We start from the raw sequence: 14004 nt of genomic DNA, 5'->3' as shown, positions 1-14004 counted from the left end.
TCATGAAACAAGATTGATTAAATATGTTATTATAATTATGTTTACATTGTTAATATATTGCATATTTTACCTTTACATTTTATGTTCATACAGGGCACACCCGGGTTGCCAGGTTTAGAAGGCCCAGTTGGTCCCCCTGGTCCACCAGGACGTACAGTAAGTATTTGAAAAATGTGAGAAAAATATATATTGTGGCCTCAGTTTTATCTCATCTTATGGAATCAGGACTATAAAGTGAGATCACAAAAAGACAAATTAGATTATAATTATAGTGAAACTTCACAACAGTTTTTTTCCATTAACTCTCAACTTGAGTAAACTGCCTTGTTACAGATAAAGTCTGTTATTATCCTTGCTTGCTAGTTCTGTATGTTCTATGTTGTAGTTATACATGTAGGAAAAGTGTTAGACTTGGTTCTAAATCTTCCCCAAAAAAGAAGATGGCATATTCAATATGAGCCCCCACATAGCCTCCAATATGCAGCATATACAGCATGAGCCCTCACATAGCCCTGTATATACAGCATGAGCCCCGCCCCCCACACAGCCTCCCTTTATACAGCATGAGCCTCCTATGTACAGCATGAGCCCCCACACAGCCTCCTATGTACAGCATGAGCCCCCACAAAGCAGCCTATATATAGCATGAGCCCCACATAGCCTGCCATACACTTGTGAAAAAAACAACAACACATACTCCCAGCAACTGCAGCAGTGCGGTTAAGTGACGTTATCTTGTCTGCGGACGTGGACTCACGCGCTAATTGGTGGAAGAAGTAGCCGGGGGCCCTGTTTTACACCAATGTATTCACCGCTCGAGGATGCAGATAGTGGTGACAGTGGGCAAGTGGTGGACTTGTAGCATAGGGCACTGTGGGCCACTGTTTTCAGCCCCTCAGCTGTCTCGGTGCACGGGCCGGACTGGAACAGCCAGAGGGCTGGATGTGGCCCCCGGGCCGCACTTTGTCCAGTTCTGGCCTATAGTGAATAGTGTGCCTCTAGCTAAAATGTGAAGATATACATATATATGTATATATATAATATGTATAATTGTATCATCTTATCCAGCTGATAGAAAATATAAAAATGCATTTAAATGGTTAACAACACTGGGCTCTGCTTGCTGCTGTTAGAGGCAGATTTTGGCTGTGTAAGGCCATCCTCTACAGCTAAATTACCTCTGACTTTACACACCTGAGCGGTCTACTTCTATTGTTGTGTCATTGTTTTTGCACCTGGTGGCATTGGTGAGATCTGCTTTCACTGCTTTACTATAGAACATCATTGACAAGGAAAACCCCGCCAGACAGCACTGCTGAATTATCCCCTTAGGTGCTGCAGATTAGACAGAGGAAGGGGACTTTCTCTGTCACCCCTTCGGTGCCCCACAGTGTGATTGCTGGGTGGCGATGAGTTTCCATACCATCCAGAGGTCTAAAAGAAGGCCCCCAAGCATTTCATTACTCTAAAAAAAGTTTTGAGAAATGTATTTATAAAACAAATATTTACACAAAAAAAATACACATATAAGGTATTAACACACATTTAGGGCTCAGTCAGAGATCAGTTTTTCTTCTCCATGTGCTCTCTGTGTTTTTCATGGATAGCTCTTGCACATATGATAGTCTATGGGGTAATTCACATTTTCTCCAGACCGAGTGGTCCACACAAAAGCATGGAGAGTTGTCTGATATTGATTCGAGTGTTGGATCATACTCACCAGTGGCGTACATAGAAATCATTGGGCCCCATAGCAGAAGTTCTAATTGCCCCCCCCCCCCAAAAAAAAAACAACAAGTAAATAATTGTCAAGGTCACAAAAAAAGCATATCTCACAACTTTCCAGCTTTTACATAGTAATTTTCATCCTGCTGAAATCCTAAATTACTCATTCATTGCCCCCATAAAGTATGATGCCAACAAAAGTGCCCCCCAAACACAGTATGATACCCCTATGGTGAATTCCTCCACATTAGCCTCTACATGCACAGTATAATGACCCTACTGTACCCCAACTCAACTCCCAGGCAAAGTATGGTGGCCCAACACAGTAAGATGCCCCAACTGTGACCCCCACAGCTCTCCATGCAGTATAATGGGCCTACATACAATATAATGGCCCCACACTGTATAATGGCCCCCACTAGTCCTCCAAACAATATAATGGCCCCCACACAGCCCTCCACACAGTATGATGGATCCCACACAAACCTTTACACTGTATAATTGCTTGTATACAGTATAATGGGCCCCCACGTAGCCCTCCAAATAATATAGTGGCCCCACATAGTATAATGCACCCTCCATAATCCTCCATATAGTATAATGCACTCCTCATGGTCCTTCATAGAATATAATGCACTCCCCATGGTCCTCCATATAATAAAATTACTCACCATGGTCCTCCATAGAATATAATGCACTCGGCATGGTCTTCCATACAATATAATGCACCCTCCATGGTTCTCCATATAATATAATGCACTCGCCATGGTCCTCCATACAATGTAATGCACCCTCCGTGGTCATCCATACAATATATTGAATTTCCCCATGGTCCTGTATACAATATAATGCACCCCCCTTGGTCCTCCATACTATATAATGCCCCCTCCCATCGTCCTCTATACAATATAATGCACCCCATGGTCCTCCATACAATATAATGCACCCCCCATGGTCCTCCATCTAATATAATGGACTCGCCATGGTCCTCCATATAATATAATGCACTCGCCATGGTCCTCCATATAATATAATGCACCCCCCATGGTCTTCCATACAATATAATGCACCCCCCATGGTCATCCATACAATATATTGAACTTCCCCATGGTACTGTATACAATATAATGCACCCCCCATGGTCCTCCATACAATATAATGCCCCCTCCCATGGTCCTCTATACAATATAATGCACCCCATGGTCCTCCATACAATATAATGCACCCCCCATGGTCCTCCATCTAATATAATGGACTCGCCATGGTCCTCCATATAGTATAATGCACCGCCCATGGGCCTCCATACAATATAATGCACCCCCCATGGTCCGTCATACAATATAATACACCCTCCATACAATATAATGCACCCCCCATGGTCCTCCAGACAATATTATGCACCCCCATGGTCCTCCATACAATATAATGAACTTCCCCATAGTCTTTCATACAATATAATGAACCTCCCCATGGACTTCCAGACAATATAATACACCCCCATGGTCCTCTATACAATATAATGCACCCCCCATGGTCCTCCATACATTATAATACACCCCCCATGGTACTCCATACAATATAATACACCCCCATGGTCCTCCATACAATATAATGCACCCACCATGGTCCTGTATACAATTTAATGCACCCCCCATACAATATAATGCATCCCCATGGTCCTTCATACAATATAATGCACCCCCATGGTCCTCCAGACAATATAATGCACCCCCATGGTCCTCTAAACAATATAATGCACCCCCATGGTCCTCCAGACGATATAACGCACCCCCATGGTCCTCCAGACAATATAATGCACACCCCATGGTCCTGTATACAATATAATGCACCCCACATGGTCCTGTATACAATATAATGCACCTTCCATTGTCCTGTATATAATATAATACACCCCCATGGTCCTGTATACAATATAATGCACACCCCATGGTCCTGTATAAAATATAATGCTCCCCCTATGGTCCTCCATACGCTATTATGGCCACCAGTCACTGATTTAAAAATATACATACAATACCCGCCTCTCCCTGTTCCACCTGATGCTCCAGTCTGCTGAGCGTGTCGTGTGATGCGCCGCACATCTCAGAACAGCGGGCTCGCTGTAATGACGTCATCGTGCCCACTGCTCTGACACGTCAGACGGCGAGGAAGAATGATGGGGGTGGAAGCATCTGCTGACGTTCCCTCCTACATCAACATTGCTTGCGCTGCTGACACCCACTCCTCCCGTCAGCGCGAGCAATGATGGAAGAGGGAGAGTCAGCAGATGCTTCCACGCCCATCATTCCGTGTGGTCGGGCACTAACGGGAGGAGTGGGACCCCGGTGCAAGCGCTGTCACCAGGCCTCCCCAGCTCACGGGCCCCATAGCATTGGCGTAGCCTGCCACCATTGGCGGTATGCCATTGCTACTCACCAATGCAAATGTATGGATCTGGGTAAAAATTGGACAGCACTGTGTATTGTCCATTTTTCACGAATTGTATGATAGGAGAAGCTTGAAAAATGTCCATCATTTATTTATTTTTTTATCCAAGAAAAACTGATGAAATTCTGACCACACTCTGATGCTAAAAATTGACACACTGACCAAACTGATGAAAAATCACTGACCAAACTCTGATGAAAAATAATGATCAAACTCAGACTGTATTTTGCCTATGGGAAAAATCACTGACACGTGAAGGAGCTCTTAAGCCTCTTCTTGGACATTGTACTTCTACGGTGGGTGAAAGTGAAACTCACACCAAAGTTCAATCTTACCTGGTGCATACCACACCTATTTGGATACAACAATCTACTATAATATACATCTGCCCTATTGTATATTGTAACTGTACACTTACATTACTTTCTTTATGTGTTTTTTCCAGGGAGCACCTGGTCAACCTGGAGCTCCAGGACCAAAGGTATGCATAGGTTATATCTTAATAATATCAGTTAATGTTAACATAAACTGTTCTGTAAGGATCTTTTGTTTTGTACCTCTCCAGGGTCAAATGGGGCTTAGCTTCCATGGACCACAGGGTGAAAAGGTAAGTATTGTCTTTCTTTGTTATAAGTAGAGATAAGGGGAGATAAATCAGTACCAGATCAAATAAATTGTGCCACTAGATAGTTCAGTTTGGACTTCACTGTAAGTGGGTCTTGTTGAAAAAATGTTGGTATTTATTTTTTTGAGTCAGACAAAGCAAAAAAAGTCTGACATTTGGCTTAATTAATTAAATCATGAGCTAATTAATTTAGCTTTTCAACACTGTCTTTCAAGCTTTCGCCTAAATGCGATTAAAAAAAGTTCGGATGTAAGAATGGAGCCAAATTGCACAAATTTGGCTCCTCAAATGCCATTTCACTAAGAGCAGGTTACACATGTCCACCACCACCCATAGGTCTTCTGACCCAAACTCAGCCTTATTTATGCCTAAGAGACTGATGAGTTGGTGTCAAGTTACCTGCGGATGATCTGGACATCATGGTCCATGCTCAAGCCTTGAATGTCAGATGTGTGAAACCAGTCTCACTCAAATTAACCATAAACCTACTTTAGTGGTGGATATGAGGCTCATGATCATTAATGCCTCATCTCAGCACAAGACAATTTTTATTGTGTGATGTTATAAGATATTGAACAGTGAATTTCTCTGAACACAGTTATGATGCTCCTTTTGCTTGTTTGATGCTCTTTCAAGGGAAATTACTGCTAATAGTAATTACTGTTTACAAGCATAGTTGAAAAATTCAGCATAGTGGTCATGTAGTTTTGAAAAGTGATCCAGATGGGAACTAAACTGTTTATACATTCAGTACATCTGGTTTGCTAATCAGGCAACTGCATTGAATAGTAGTCAAGAATATGCTTCCTTTTTATTTTGTATGTAGTGTACTTACATTGACAGCTTTGAGCAGACTACTTAGAATATTCAAATATTAATGTGTCTCACCTTAGGAGGACCTTATTAATGTTTTTCTCTTTTGATTTTAATATTGTGGGTGCTGTGTCTTTTTATCTTTATTTTTTCAGGGTGAACCAGGACCACCAGGGCCTCCAGGTCCACAAGGCCATGCATCTGCTGAAAATAGTTCAGTGTGGTATCGGGAAAAGGTAATATATATTTTTTTTATTAAATACCATAATGATTATTCTAATAATAATTTTTATTTTCTGCAAAAATGTTGCAATTTTATCGCAGTTGTTGCAAAAAATGCACCTCAGCCGCAATGTCTGAATGCAGCCTAACTGGAGCAAAATATTTAGTGGCATTGGACCTTATAGTATGTAGTGTTGTGCGGCGGTGTTCACACTGTGTGCTAATGAGGCAGTGACCCAAGGAAAGTTCAACTTAAATGTCTTTATTTGCAAAAACTGACAACTCAAATGCAAATGAGGTCTTCTGGATTGCAACCGGGTGATCCAAACAGTCCGTGTAAACATGTTGCCATGGGTGATCGCTGCAAAGTTTCCCTCTGAGGTGCGCCAGTTACGTTGCTTTCACAGGCCTGTGCTCAGCTTGACACAGGTTTGCGGTGCACAGAGCCTGCTGCTCTGCAGCTAACAAACAAACCACTGACACACCCAAACCTTTGCTGCAGGTTTTTAAATGAAAACTGTGGCCATAAGCCACTTGTAAAACCCGGCTGGAGGGAGTGATCCGCCCCACTGCCATCCTGTAGATCACTCCAAAAATAAAAGCCCATGCTGGGTTTTCTTAAATCCAATAGCTTGACCAAGTCCAAACTTTGCTTTTATTTTGCACTGCAACCACAGCTGTTTCTGTGATTACAATGCACTCCAGAGGGTTCAATAATCCTCTATCCCTCGCATATAATTCCCCTCACTGTCTCACAGTAGTCATTCACCATTATAAGGGTGTATTAGAGGCACCGTTATTATAGAGCTATTTTTTCTAAACGACTTCTGAACTGCAAGCCTGTTTTTTTTTATTTAACAGTTATAGAAAATACAATACAACATCCAATACAATACAAAATACAATATAAAATCAACAAATAGTCCTATTCCGCAGAATTAAAGGCTTTAACATAGATTGATGGCCATACTTTATTAGACATGGACTGAGAAGAAAATGTATGTTTGCCAAATTTTTCCAATTGCTGAAAAATGAAAAAAGTCAGAAGGTTCCTAGGATTGTTCTCAAAATAATCACTGTTTATTGCATGATGCTGAGAAAAATGCAAATCAGTAAAATTGAATAAACCAAGCCCTTGTAGACTGTGTTATATAACATCAAGCCATTTAAATATTTAACCCTGTAGTACCACACATCATCAGTCGTCTACTGCCCTTCATAAAATGTTGCAGCCTACATAGTGTTTGTAATAATCATAATAATTATAATGCTCTGTATGATCTTTGCCCACATCACAGGGAGAAAAGGGCATGCAAGGTGATAAAGGTGATCAAGGCAATAGGGTAAGTGTTTCTTCTTGGTGTTTTTATTTAAACTTTGGGCATTTATTGACGTGCTGTACATAAATGTACAATATGATATAAGCAGTACTAAGCGAGAGGTGTGGGGAGAGAAGGAAGCCATATCATCCACACTCACTCCATTGTGCCTTGCTCTCAGCAGTATAGCTGACAGGGTCTCCCACTACTTTAACCTGCGTGTGTGGCTCACCTGCTCCTGCTACACCAACCTATGGCAGGCCGCTCGCCAGTTGGGCAACACGCTAAGGGACATTCAAGTTGGTTTGTCCTGGGTATTTTGTGTATTTGAAATAGCTGATGCCTTTGCATTAAAACTATTATTCCTATTTATTCATGAGCAGGGATATTTATATTTATATATAGATTGCAGTTGTTGTCCTGGGACAAGAACTCTGTCATAAAGTGGATGCATTTTGTATTACAATCACTGTCCTGGGATGAGCTATCTCCCATTGCACATGTATTTATATATTTACTGTATATATTAGAGATAACTTATTTAATTCTCTCAAATTGCCCAAAAAATGGCTGCTGCCTTTTAAAGGGTCAGCAGGTTTTTGCTATGTAAACTGAAGACAGCAGGCGATAGAGACTGAAACACAGAATTCAGGGATGTGTCACTTGACAAAGTGTGTGCTGTTGTTTACTAACTGTGAAGAATTTATCACTAAGAGATTAACAATGCTAGACTACAGTAGTTCGTCAACACCCCCTCCTGTGATAAGCAGCTCACTGTCTATGGACTTTGTACACTGAAAGCCTGGTGTGGGCGGGGTTAGCTTTCTCAGCTCTAAGGCTATGTGCCCACGATGCAGAAATGCTGCATATTTTTTACGCTTCTCCCTGGCAGGAAAAACGCATACGTTTTTTACATGCGTTTTTCCTGCCAGGTAGAAGCGTTTGTCAAGCTTGACGTTTGTCAAGCGTTTTTGCATGCATTTCTGCATGTGGGTTATCAAGCTCTTTTCCAAGCGATTTTAGCATCACTTGGAAAAGTGCTTGACATCTTGTTCACACTATATAAATCCATGCAACCGGCATGGATTTATAGTAGTGTGACAAAGTTAGTTAAAAAAAAAGAATAAGAATGGTAAAAAATAAAAAAATAAAGTTTATACTCACCTTCCGTTGCCCTCCCGGTGTTCTCTCTGCCGCGTCCGGTGTATTGGGCGGCTCGCGCTGTTGTGAAGGACCTACGGTGACGTCATTGAGTCATGTGATGGGTCACATGACTCAGTGACGTCATGGCAGTTCCTTCACAACAGCGGGAGCATTGCAAGAGACCGGACGGAGCGGACAAAACACCGGGAGGACATCAGAAGGTGAGTATAAACTTTATTTTTTATTTTAAATTCTTTTTTTTACAGTTTCTATGGTACCCAGGTCTGGAAGAGAGTCTCCTCTCCTCCAGACTTGGGTACCATCCGCACATAGAAACGCATAATATCTGTGTGTACAAATGTACTGACACGGATATTATGCGTTTCAATGCAAGTCAATGGCGGCGATTACGCTGCTTGTCCGCAAAATTAATGGACATGCTGCGGATTTTTGAGCGCAGCATAAATGCTGCGGAAAAATCCGCAGCATGGGCATTGACATTGCGGCTTGTCATTGGGGACCATGGGGGGCGGATTACCAAGCGTTTCCCAAGCGTTTATGCTGCGGAAATTCCGCAGCATAAACGCTTGGAAAACACATAGTGGGCATACAGCCTAAGTGATACATTGTTGGATTCAGGGTCTCTTTGCCTACATTATGCTGCTCTCAGATGAGGTAGCAAAAGCCTGCTGACAGGTTCCCTTCTACACATTGTAGAAAATTGCTTTAGTAACAGAAGGCGGACATGACCTCAAGCGCAACCGAGCAGGCTTCCCAATAATGCCTTGCAACTACACATCACATTAGCGCAGCCAATCAGGAGGGACTATCATAGCCTGCATAAAAGCCTAATGCAGCTGACATTTTAGGCTGCTGAATTCTAATTTCTAAAGATTTGATCATTTCTAGCATATATAAATACACACTCCTATTTTTGTTTATTTTTATTTTAGGGTGATCCTGGATTAAGTATTAAAGGTGAAAAAGGAGAACCCGGCAAACCAGGGCCCAGAGTAAGTGCTGTCATTTATAATAGTGAGAACCAAAAACACACATATATATATATATATATATATATATATATATATATATATATATATATATATATACAGTACAGACCAAAAGTTTGGACACACCTTCTCATTTAAAGATTTTTCTGTATTTTCATAACTATGAAAATTGTACATTCACACTGAAGGCATCAAAACTATGAATTAACACAAGTGGAATTATATACTTAACAAAAAAGTGTGAAACAACTGAAAATATGTCTTATATTCTAGGTTCTTCAAAGTAGCCACCTTTTGCTTTGATGACTGCTTTGCACACTCTTGCATTCTCTTGATGAGCTTCAAGAGATAGTCACCGGAAATGGTTTTCACTTCACAGGTGTGCCCTGTCAGGTTTAATAAGTGGGATTTCTTGTCTTATAAATGGTGTTGGGACCATCAGTTGTGTTGTGCAAAAGTCTGGTGGAACTTCAGATGATAGTCCTACTGAATAGACTGTTAGAATTTGTATTATGGCAAGAAAAAAGCAGCTAAGTAAAGAAAAACGAGTGGCCATCATTACTTTAAGAAATGAAGGTCAGGCAGTGCAAAAAATTGGGCAAACTTTGAAAGTGTCCCCAAGTGCAGTTGCAAAAAACATCAAGCGCTACAAAGAAAAACTGTCTCACATGAGGACCGCCCCAGGAAAGGAAGACCAAGAGTCACCTCTGCTTCTGAGGATAAGTTTATCTGAGTCACCAGCCTCAGAAATCGCAGGTTAACAGCAGCTCAGATTAGAGACCAGACACATCTCTTCAACAACTGTTAAGAGGAGACTTTGTGCAGCCGGCCTTCATGGTAAAATAGCTGCTAGGAAACCACTGCTAAGGACAGGCAACAAGCAGAAGAGACTTGTTTGGGCTAAAGAACACAAGGAATGGACATTAGACCAGTGGAAATCTGTGCTTTGGTCTGATGAGTCCAGATTTGAGATCTTTGGTTCCAACCACCGTGTCTTTGTGCGACGCAGAAAAGGTGAATGGATGGACTCTACATGCCTGGTTCCCACCGTGAAGCATGGAGGAGCAGGTGTGATGGTGTGGGGGTGCTTTGCTGGTGACACTGTTGGGGATTTATTCAAAATTGAAGGCATACTGAACCAGCATGGCTACCACAGCATCTTGCAGCGGCATGCTATTCCATCCGGTTTGTGTTTAGTTGGACCATCATTTATTTTTCAACAGGACAATGACCCCAAACACACCTCCAGGCTGTGCAAGGGCTATTTGACCAAGAAGGAGAGTGATGGGGTGCTACGCCAAATGACCTGGCCTCCACAGTCACCAGACCCGAATCCAATGGAGATGGTTTGGGGTGAGCTGGACCGCAGAGTGAAGGCAAAAGGGCCAACAAGTGCTAAGCATCTCTGGGAACTCCTTCAAGATTGTTGGAAGACCATTTCCGGTGACTACCTCTTGAAGCTCATCAAGAGAATGCCAAGAGTGTGCAAAGCAGTCATCAAAGCAAAAGGTGGCTACTTTGAAGAACCTAGAATATAAGACATATTTTCAGTTGTTTCACACTTTTTTGTTAAGCATATAATTCCACATGTGTTAATTCATAGTTTTGATGCCTTCAGTGTGAATGTACAATTTTCATAGTCATGAAAATACAGAAAAATCTTTAAATGAGAAGGTGTGTCCAAACTTTTGGTCTGTACTGTATATATATTCTAGAAGCTGCCAGTGGGCCTGTGAGTTAATGGTGCTCCATGTTCCCAAACTCCCCAGGACTATTCTTAGTATTAACCTGCCTGTTTATTAGAGACACCTCTTAATGTGCCTATACATATTAGATAGAAATAAAATAGATGGCTGAACAACAATTGAAGATGTCATTGCCTGTTGCATGTACCTTGCACCAACACAGTCAAACTTTTCAGCCGTTACCGTTGATCAACTGGTGATATATGTTTGATGAAGGAAGTGAATGATGAATGATCTTTCTGGGAATATTCTTGGCATATTCTTTCACAGAAAAATATATGATCAGCTAAAATGATTGTTCAGCGGATGAAATTTAACAATGAACAATCTTATGTTACTATATGTGACAATCTTGCTATAATCCTCACAGAGTGCAGAGTGCGCGGTGTCAACATTCTCCAGTGCCGATGCCATGAGGGAGTGGTCATGTGACGGCAAGCATGCAATTTGTATATGTATACTTCCAGCCACATTCCAACTTGACGTGTCCAGCCTTTCTCAATTCAGCTGTATTGCGTGAGAGTGCACACGTCTAGTTGACACGTGACCACTTATATGCTAATCGCTTATGTGTGATCACGCTCCTGCCTGCTCTCAGCGCTGGAGAATCCTGACAGCGTGCAGACTGTGAACTGTGAAGATTCACAAGTGTGCAGTCACATAGAGTGACTGCAGACCTTAACACCAAGCCTGGACAATCCCTTTTATCTGAGACAAATGTGTATGGCCACCTTTAGTAAGCATGAAATTGGAGGAACCAAGCCAATAATCAGGATGCCCATCTTTCTTAAAAATCAGAAGAATATAATCATGTGCATGTTCTCGATTTATATTTTTTATGCCTTTTATTTAGGGAAAACCTGGCAAAGATGGTGAAAAGGGAGGAAGGGGACATGATGTAAGTATTTTATTAAAAAATAATAGCATTAGAATATAACATTAGGTAATTACATTTTATGAATTGTTTAGTTATTTTTGTTATAAATTAAACATACCTGCATCCTCCTCATGTCATATTCCAAGTATAGTGGTCCATAAAAGATTTATGGCTAACAGTATGACAAGTTATGCAAAGAATTACAGGTTAAATCTCCCTAAACATAAAGGGCTTATACTGCCTGAGTCTCAGCTCTAGCCCCATATGCTGCTTCACGGGTGTAGTGATTCTATAGAAATCTCCATCCCTCAGATACTACTTTAAGGGGAATTATGTTTTAATGAAAAAGGGTTATTATTTGTAAAATAAACAAAGTTAAAATATGTCTTTCAATTAATATATTATATGGAATATAATATATATTTTTAAAGACAAAGTATGAAATTAATTAAAATAAAACATTTTTTTTTCAGCAAAAGTAATTAAAACTTTATTGCTGATGTACAATTTAACTGTTTAATGCAATTCTTAACATATTTAGGGTGTACCTGGTAGACCAGGATTTGATGGAATTCGAGGACAGGATGGAGAAAGAGTAAGTACAATGTGTTCACAGAGGTGTAGTTATTAGCTTCTCTTTTATTTGCCAAACATTATGATCAAAGTAGGAGATTGTTACATTTAAGTGGATGTTTTAAGCTTTAGAGTTCTTTACTGCACTTCATCTACTTGTTTTTTGCTTTACACTTGTGCACTAAAGATCTACAGCACAATCTTTGGTGCACAATTTGTATAATATACTGTTTGCTCCAATGTGTAGATATAAAAAATATTACAATTGTATCTAACAAACAAAAGTAATAAAACATTGCAGAGAATATTCTTACATTAGATGAAATATGTGGAAACAACTTTATTTATTTATTTTTTTTTTTAGGGAGAAAAGGGTGACTCTGGACCACCAGGACCACCAGGAATTGTAAGTTGTGGGTTTCGCATATAGATGTTGCTTATTATTACATGCATTTATATTCACTACTCAAAGAATTATCTTACAGAAAGCAAAAACCATAAATAATTCAATTTTAAAGTACAATTGTGGTGACCATTTTATTATTATTGTGTGCTTGAGGTAATACATGATGGCCAACATACTGTTACCGGAGAAAAAGGAGACACAGGAACACCTGGTTATCCAGGCAGCAAAGGAGAGAAGGGTGCCAAAGGTAACTAGACTAAGCTTTCGGATGTTTACATTTTGTTTCCAGTTCTGAGCTGTGATTTTTAATTTCATTGCCTTATCTACTAATAAGAATTTTTTTCTTAATAGCAAACATTATTTGTTTTATTCTTCAGGTACAACTGGAATACCCGGAAGCCCTGGACAACCAGGTACTGTATAAAATAAATCTCTAGATATCAAAAGATATCTAGAAAACTCATGGAATTAGGGAGCTCTCCTGGACCTTGGAAGAGTTGGATTTTCTCCTGTGTATAAGGCTGACAACTGTTCCCTTTTGACCTTCCTTCTATGTGCTGATACTGGCAGTCCTACACCAGTACTACAAAGTGACTCCCTTATACTCTTTTTATATCTGTGATACAAATATACAAAGGGAAAAGTACTCCCCACACCGATTGAAGAGCACTCTATCCCTCTTCCAGTCCAATGGGTTTTGCCTCTTATATCTACCAACTCCCTAACAGATATGAGTTGATAAAGGTCTTTGATGAGCTGGTACACGTTTCACAAGGTAGATTAAAATATGGATGGACCATCCTATGCTATGATAACTAAATTGAAAATAATTTGTATCAAATCACTAAGTGTGTTGTTAATACTTTTCTATGAATCAATTTTTCAGTATGAAGAATCCATATATAAAGCTCCTTCTACTCGGTGTGTGGTACTGCTACAGCTCATGTGAAACAAATATATATAGATATATATACAGGGTGGTCCAAAAGTAGGTGGACAGAAAGTGTAATAAGGTTATGAAGGGGGAGATTTATCAAACATGGTGTAAAGTGAAACTGGCTCAGTTGCCCTTAGCAACGAATCAGATTCCACTTTTCA

At 40.5% G+C, this 14004-nt stretch overlaps 1 protein-coding gene across 1 annotated transcript in view; it reads left to right on the top strand.

The window, feature by feature from the left end:
• The window catches only part of COL4A1 (collagen type IV alpha 1 chain), a 218498-nt gene that overhangs the window by 114577 nt on the left and 89917 nt on the right, over window positions 1–14004 (top strand). Inside the window, exons 10-20 of the mRNA XM_073664356.1 lie at window positions 94–156; window positions 4619–4654; window positions 4739–4780; window positions 5767–5847; window positions 7132–7176; window positions 9249–9308; window positions 11904–11948; window positions 12469–12522; window positions 12865–12906; window positions 13060–13153; window positions 13284–13319. Of these exons, the coding sequence (XP_073520457.1) occupies window positions 94–156; window positions 4619–4654; window positions 4739–4780; window positions 5767–5847; window positions 7132–7176; window positions 9249–9308; window positions 11904–11948; window positions 12469–12522; window positions 12865–12906; window positions 13060–13153; window positions 13284–13319 (598 nt within the window). The remainder of the gene's footprint in view (window positions 1–93; window positions 157–4618; window positions 4655–4738; window positions 4781–5766; window positions 5848–7131; window positions 7177–9248; window positions 9309–11903; window positions 11949–12468; window positions 12523–12864; window positions 12907–13059; window positions 13154–13283; window positions 13320–14004) is intronic.

Source organism: Phyllobates terribilis, unplaced genomic scaffold (genome assembly GCF_046119375.1).
Source record: "Phyllobates terribilis strain yellow unplaced genomic scaffold, ASM4611937v1 Scaffold_2__4_contigs__length_985480577, whole genome shotgun sequence".
Classification (NCBI taxonomy): Eukaryota; Metazoa; Chordata; class Amphibia; order Anura; family Dendrobatidae; genus Phyllobates; species Phyllobates terribilis.
The sequence above is the reverse complement of the archived record's forward strand: the minus strand, read 5'-3'. Positions and strand labels throughout refer to the sequence as shown.